The following is a 7,789-nucleotide window of genomic DNA, read 5'->3' as shown; positions in this document are numbered from 1 at the left end:
AAACGATGGGGAAGAAAATCTTATGATGGATGGCACACAGATCATTTACAGTGATTGCAAAGCTTTCTGGTAACAGTACTACAGACAGCTTTTTATTAGCCCATTATGTTGGAATTTCCATTATCAAGGAAGTGCTTGAGGAGGCTCTTGTTTAATATTTATTTATTTTTACTACTCCTTCCATCTTCTCCTCATACAAAGAAGATGAATCACAGTAATTTTAGCTCAAAACAAAAGATGGGTTTATGATAGACCGTGAGTGGATCTGTGAAAGCAGAAGAAGAAGACGACAGCAGGAGGTTTTCAAGTGTGAGGCCTGGCTTTAGTCCAGCAGTACAAACTATTTCTATTGTTGTTTTAAAGAGAAACTAATATGGTTCAACTCCTTTTGCTTACGATGTGTTTTTACCAGTGTAAGCAGGTACATGGGGTGTCTGCAGGGCATTGTGGGAATGCTGTGGCTTTCTGCAGACCAGGTCTGGGATGCCGTCCAGAGCTCCCTTCCTCGCAGGCGCAGAATCACACTCTCCCACACAGTTTCTTCTGCAGTTACACCTGCCCACACGTTCCTTCTTGTGGCCATGGCACTCATACCGTCCAAGCACACAAATGCTTTGCCGTTTTTCCATCGGTCCACTCCACAGAGCTTTAATTATTTCTTACACCTTAAAGATCTTTAGCTGCAGGGTTAAGTGCTGGAATAATTAATTAACCGAACACAAGCGTGTGCTTTGCGAGTGTGTGTTTAAAGCGTGTTTGCGGCTCGTTGCGGTTGAGGGATTTAGCATGCATACGTGTGGGCAGGTGTGATTTTTGTGCATGCGGACTGTGAAGGAGGAGCGAGGGTACCGGGGGCTCGCTGCAGCTTTCACACCAGGTCATTACGAGGCTGCAGCAGGGTCCTGCTTGATCTTGTTATCCTCAACCATATGTGAAGTCGTTTGGAGATTAGATGGTTCTCCGTTTCTCAACATAAATGCCAGAGAATCAGCTAAAATGGACCAAAGCACCATATCATCGTTCTGTCGTGCCACAAACTATCAGGATTTGTTAATAATCACATACATTTTGGCAACGTCTATTTCAGCTTTGAATCTTTGGTGATAAACAGGAGCCAAAATGTTAGTTTGTTCATTCAAACGCATCAATTTCAAGTCTTATGAAGAGTTGTGTTTAGATTTTAAGAGGATATCCTAAAGCAGACGTGTCAAACTCAATCGCACAAAGAGCCAAAATCCAAAACACACTTCAGGTCTCGGGCATGCATACAAAACCCACCTGTTCGTTGGAGTTGCTAAACAGATGCGTGAAGAGTTGTGTGAATTCTATGACACAATTGTGTTTGTGAGACATTTGAAAACAATTCAAGAATGGAAGCTGTTTATGGTGGAACTTGAATCGTTGCCGTTCGCGACCATAATTCAGATTTTAAGTGCTAACGACTGGTCATTGATCCCACATTGATGCATTCAATGCCACTTCCACAGAGATCGCCTGGCTGGACCCTCGGTCAGAGACCATCCAGATGGCTGCACGCTGCACGTGACAGCCATCCTGTTCACGGTCTGCTTCACTTTCCTCTGACTTTTTCTGCTCTTGAAATGATGCTTGAGTGCAACACTTGAGTAATTAAGCTTAGTTCTTGTGTGGACGTGAGGCAGACCTGTCGCATAAGAGGAAATTGGGGAAATCATGATGGCAGTGATACAGCTAATCAGGATACTTAGTGGGCTGGATTGTGTCATGGTATTATGGGTATTTCCACCAAGCAGCAGTCCTCCTCACACCAGACTCATTTTTATCCTGGATTTTCTGTCCCCAATCATGTCACCAAGACTTTTTGTCAGGTCTGCCCCTTTCGTTTTCTTCACACCTCTCTTTCGATGCTGGCTTTCTTTTGTTCCCTCCTCACCCGACTTCTCTGTTTCCGCCTTTTCCTGTGGAGGATCCATACTGGATCATTGTGCTTGCCATTAGGCTTTGCTCTGACAGTGTAATTGCCTTCATCTACCAGTGTTCCTGCAAGCCTGACCCCGCCAGCCCCTGCATTTGCATTTCCACTGAGATAACAGGGACGACACGTTCATCAGAAAGCTGCCAAGTTTTTACCTCTAACGACTGCGACAAGCAGCCTAACCTTTAGCCAGCAGCGTGTCCTCCCAGTATCATGTGTGATCACTGATAAGACGATGAGTTTGTGATGAAGACACGACTGTCCACGAGATAGAAAATGCTGTTCATCATCAGTTATGGAAATGTTTCCTTTTTTAGTTTCTAGGTCGGCACTAAAGCCTTAGTGCCTGCTTCTCACTTACTCCACCCTTACCTACCCTTACATGTTGCACAAGTGTTCTCTGCGACCTGACGCCCGCAGCATGCCCATAGATAAAAATGTCCATGAACATTTTCTCTGTAAAGGTTCATCAATTGGTCCACAGCCTTTATATGTTGTTGAGGGCACCTGTGTGTCCCATAAAGGTTTTCCCATTTGTTTTCCTGCTGACAGCCCATATCCACGCTTAAGGGCAGTTGAGACCATAGTTTAATAAACACATGGGCACCATGTGGCCTAAAGCATGTACATCTACAACGTGTCCTGGTTAGAAAGTTGGTATGGTTGTTTTGTCAGGAGCTCTGTCACCCACTGTGGCCACCAGTGGGTACTGTCTCCAGAGTACTGAGTAGGGTCCTATCAAAAATGTTTGATCTAGAATTGACCTGTGAAGAAAAAAATACTATAAACTTCGGATTTATGAATCAAAGCAAAACTTTTTTAGCAACAACCACGCTGTTGACTTTGGCGTGAAGCACGTGTGGAGGGTAAATATTGAAAGTTTTTAAAAGTTCAAGTTGATTTATTCTGGAATAATATTTCTGCCTTTTTAGTATTCCAAAATATGTTAAGCAGTTACAGTTTAAGGTTTTAAAATTGGAATTCTGATAGCTTTTTGGACTATTTTAACATTTACAATATTTTTTTAAAGCTATTTTGAAGCTAATATTTTGGCTACATGGTAGCTGTTTTGGCTAATTAAGGCTTTTTTTAAGTTTTGTAGGCTGTTCTGTAGTTTAACTTTTTTTTTCAGCTACATGCTTTCTGTTTTGGCTAATTTAAGCATTTTCCTGTTTTTTAGTTATATTCTGAAATTTAGCAATTTTTTCAGTTACATGCTATCTGTTTTGGCTAACCTAAGTTTTTTTTTGTTAGGCTAATTGGGCATTTAGCTAAATATTTAGCATGCTATCAGTTTCTGCATTTTCAGCTATCAATTGCAGCGTCTTCAGCTATCAGCACTAGCAACTTCAATGACCAAATTCACACTAGCATTATCATAGGTAATGCTACATATCTAGTTCATAATTATTTTAAAAAGTTACGTTTTTACATTTTGAAAAATGTAGTTTTAGTGTGTTCAATAAATGTTTATCCTGTTCGGCCCGCAACCTAAGGTGTGTTTTGGATTTTGGCCCCTTGTGCGATTGAGTTTGACAACCCTAGCGTAAAGGAAAGAATTTTAAGTGTAAAACTGTCTGAGATTTAATGGTTGGAAACTGGCAGAACTTGGTCTTAAATAATGTTCTTTATGATTGTCCACAGCTTTTACAAATAACTGAGTAAAAAAAAATTATTTCAAATTTGATCTTTTGTTCCCTCAATGAAGCTCTGAGGAATGTTAATAAAAAGGGACAAAACAAGTTATTTTGTGCTTGTTTGATTTCTTCATCCAAATATTTTTGAACTGCTTGAAGAAAGAAGCTGAAAAAAATGTTGTCCCCCTGATGTTTGTTTACAGGCTGCTAATGATTTTGTCTCTCCCGCCAGGGCCGCTGCACGCGAGAAAACTGCAAGTACCTGCACCCGCCTGCCCACCTGAAGACCCAGCTGGAGATCAACGGGCGAAACAACCTGATCCAGCAGAAGACAGCGGCGGCCATGTTGGCTCAGCAGATGCAGTTTATGATCCCCGGCACCACCATGCAGCCCGTGGTTAGTGTCGCTCTGGGAAATACCGCCACGGGCCGCATGAGCTTGCAGAAAAAAAAAATCTTATTAGTTGCAGCAGCTTCTTCTGACGAGCTTGTAGAGTTTAGAGATTAGCCTCCAACGATCGTAATTTCTTCCCCTACAACCATTTCCTCAGCGCTGAACCGGAGTGGACTGGGCTGCTGCCAAGCGTGACTTTTAACTGCAGCGAAACAAACGTGCTCAGCAAAAATCCCACCGCCGTACAGCCACAATAAAAAGATTCTCTTGTTTCTCCATTTCCTCCTTCTGCCCATGTTTCCCGCATACATATTGTCTTTGTTCCCCCAGTTCTACCTGTCACAACCCCCCCACCGCACAGCTGTGGCCTCTCTTTATTTGTCCCTTCCTCCTTCCCTCCGCCGCTGCGTCCTTCATGTCACGTCTCTGCTGCACCTCGCCTTCTTAAGTCCCAGCCTTTTTAATTAGAGCGTGGACAGGCGCCAAAGCAGAGACGAGAACTGCTGGAACCGACCCGGGTCTTTCAGACCTCCCACACCGCTTGGATCATCAAGTGATTACCATATTTTTAGTGTACAAGTCGTTTGGACAGCTGTGCCACTTATGCTCAAGAGTGGCGTGTATGCAATTGAAACATTTATCAATATTGCATCTTATGTTGATTATTTTCACACTAATGATTGTTTGCATTTTAGTGGTTGTTTCCCACAAACAACCACTAGAGGGTGCTGTAGGTGTGTGTAAATCAGGATTTGCTATTGACAGAAGAAGTGGCGTCCAAAACAAACAATCTCTTCGTTCTACTTCTGAGCATTATTATTCTTGTTTTTTTTTGTTCAACGTCATGAGATATTTAGTGAACGCATCCATGTAGCGATAACGCTAAAGGCTTGACGGGAGCTCCTCCCACACAGATTAATGAACATATTTCTGGACTAGCTAGAGCAGCTAATTTGATGCCCGTTGACAAAGTAGCAGCTGAATTTTTTTCCTCTTTAATAAATACAATTGTTGGTTGTTGTGACTTTAGATAATATATCCGGAGGATCAAAGGAGAAACTGGTTTGCAGCGACAGAAGAAGGGCGGGGCTCAACATCTGCTCTTCTCTCTGCCTGCAGCAGACGTTTCCAGTCAGCCAAGCCCTGGGCTCCAGCGCAGGTCTGAGCTACACCCCGTACCTGACTCCGATGTCCCACAGCATGGGCCTGGTGCCCACAGACATCCTGCCCAGCACTCCCGTCATCGTCCCTGGCAGCCCACCCGTCTCCGTGACCGCTGGCTCCTCCTCCAACCAGAAACTGCTCCGCACTGACAAGCTGGAGGTGACACACCCCAAACCACCACTTTTCAGACGTTCCAGTGCATCATGAGTTACTGCAGTGCAACACATTAAACTTTCTAAAATCCTTTAAAATTTAACACATTTACATCTGATGTTTTTTTCCACCATTTGTTTACTCGTTCTGCAGCATCAGACCTCCATCTGCCTGCTTGGCAAACAACTTTTTCAAAGAGCAGCTCATAGTGAAAGAGAGTTGCATCTTCCCTCCACTATATTTATGAAGATAAACAATAATCTACCTAAGACCTGGAGGTGATGCGTGGGCGTGCGCCTGTGTCTGTTTTTCTGCAGGAGAGCTGTCACTTAGCAACTGAATAGAGCTGGCTCTAATTAAACAGTGTCCCTGTGGGACACGTATGCACTCCTACACAAAGCTGTCATGTATGTTTGCGGACACATTTTCTGTGAAGGTTCTGGTTTTATATGTGTGTGTTTCAGCTTTAGATCCTGCAGAGATTGAGGTTTTAGGCAATTCATCCACTGAGTTATAAAACAGTTTGTAGTATGATTTAATTTGTGGCTTTTTGTCTGATCATTTTCATGGATTTGCAGCAGAAATATTATAATAAGTTATTTGTTTAATATATTTTATTTTTGATTGCAAACTATTAACTGAACCTTTACATAATTTTATTTTTGTTGTGTTTTCAAGACTTTTAAAAGTATTGCGTAAACAACAGTGGATAACTCAGTGAATATAAGATACTTATTTTAAATTTCTATTTACAAATTGATTTGAACAAAAACCTTTGGATTAAAACGTCTTCATTTTTACTTATTACTAAAACATTTAAAAAATTTGAAGAAAAGTAGCCACATTTTAACTCACTTCCCTCAAAGAACAAAGTAACGTATTTTCACGACCATAAGGCGCGCATAAACGCCTCATATTTTCCCAAAATGTGCAGCGCGCCCTATAGTGCTTTTTTTTTCTTCTTTCTTTTGGAATGTGGATTACATCAGAACTTTGACGTTTTAAAGCTGAAGTGAGCGCCACTCACACGAAGCGACGGAGCGCGTGTGGGGGGGGGGAATCACATTTTTTCAAATTCAATTTGTTTTAATGAATTTTACATTTTATGTCAGATAATTTGTTATTATTGAGGCAACTTGTGAACTTTCAGGCTGTTAATTTTATATGATCATTGTTCTTTACAGTGCTGGTATCCATATTCATTTCCCTCCTTTTATTCAAATTTCCTGAACTTTTCTTTGATAATCAACACGTTAGTCGCGTGCTCCACGTGTGTATCGCTAGCATAAACACCTGTTGGATCAATAACACCGCTCTCTGCTCCGCTCCGCTCCTCTGCCTCCCGCGCGCGTTTTCACCTGTCAATGGAGGTGGAGGAGCACACGAGGACCCGCCCACTTCATGCGGAAAAGCAGAGAAGAAAGAAGCTGAACCAGCACAACTATGTTTTTAGACAAAAGGTGCACGAACGCACGCACCCTCCTAGCCCACCCGCCGCGCACCCGTCTGTCGGCTGAGGGCGTGCACCAGCGGGGAGCACCGATTCGTTGGTTTTAGACAGTTCTAACACCATGATCTAACAGATAATGGAAAAAACATAAATTGTGCTTTTTTTTCACCATTAGGCGCTGAGTTGGCGACTCCTGCTGCTGTCATGCCCATCGGCCCGTACCGCTCGTTCCTATAACTAATATTGCTTTCTACACATTCTTACTCGCTCATCATACGTCTGGCCGGGGGCGGAGCCTTCCACTGTTTCTGTGACTGAGATAAAGACTGTCCCGCATTAACCAGAGAGGAGGAAAAGTACGGACTTTTTTAATCATTGTCTCGACAAAAATAAACAAAACACCATAGTTCAGGAGAGCCAAGCAGGTTACCCGCCCTCCCCGCCCCCTGCAGCACCTGTCTCTCCCCTGGTGTGGAGCGAGCAGACGCCGCTGAAGGGAGGATGTCTGTCTGTCTGCAGACAGAACCGCCGCGCTGTAACAGGACAAAGACAGTCATAATGAATTCGTATTTATTTATTTCTGATCGGGTCACTGAAAACAGCCCGTGCCAAAAGCTGAGTTCCTGATTGGCTGATGCGATGCAGCACCTGTCAAACTCTGATCTGCTGTGAAATGAAGTCAGACTTTCAAGAGCTACGCGGCACGCGCTCTCGTGCTCGCCTCAATAGCTGCTTTATATGAGCCCGCCCACTATGGCAGGAAAAGTAAAGGGATTGGCTAAAACTTCACAGTACTGAAGAAAGTAGATATGATTGACATGTCCAAAGACCAATAGACCTTCAATGAACTGCTGCACTGTTTGCAGCAGCTGCTTTCGGTTTCGGTAGAATCATTAGTGTTTCTGCGTGGAATCAAACTTCGGTGACCAGCCCTAGTTTTACCATGCCTGCGCCCTATGGTCAGGAGCGCCTTATGTATTTGTTAAATACAGAAAAAGTACCAGTAAGTCAAACTGCGCCCTATAACCCAGTGCGCC

At 43.2% G+C, this 7,789-nt stretch overlaps 1 protein-coding gene across 3 annotated transcripts in view; it reads left to right on the top strand.

Moving 5' to 3' along the window:
- Positions 1 to 7,789, top strand: part of mbnl2 (muscleblind-like splicing regulator 2) — a gene marked incomplete in the record, with an annotated part of 69,978 nt that overhangs the window by 39,888 nt on the left and 22,301 nt on the right. For all 3 annotated transcript variants that reach the window (XM_036213524.1, XM_036213525.1, XM_036213523.1), the window contains 2 exon segments: positions 3,824 to 3,988; positions 5,105 to 5,308. In XM_036213524.1, the coding sequence (XP_036069417.1) occupies positions 3,824 to 3,988; positions 5,105 to 5,308 (369 nt within the window).

This window comes from Oryzias melastigma, linkage group LG9 (assembly GCF_002922805.2).
Source record: "Oryzias melastigma strain HK-1 linkage group LG9, ASM292280v2, whole genome shotgun sequence".
NCBI lineage: Eukaryota > Metazoa > Chordata > Actinopteri > Beloniformes > Adrianichthyidae > Oryzias > Oryzias melastigma.
The sequence above is the reverse complement of the archived record's forward strand: the minus strand, read 5'-3'. Positions and strand labels throughout refer to the sequence as shown.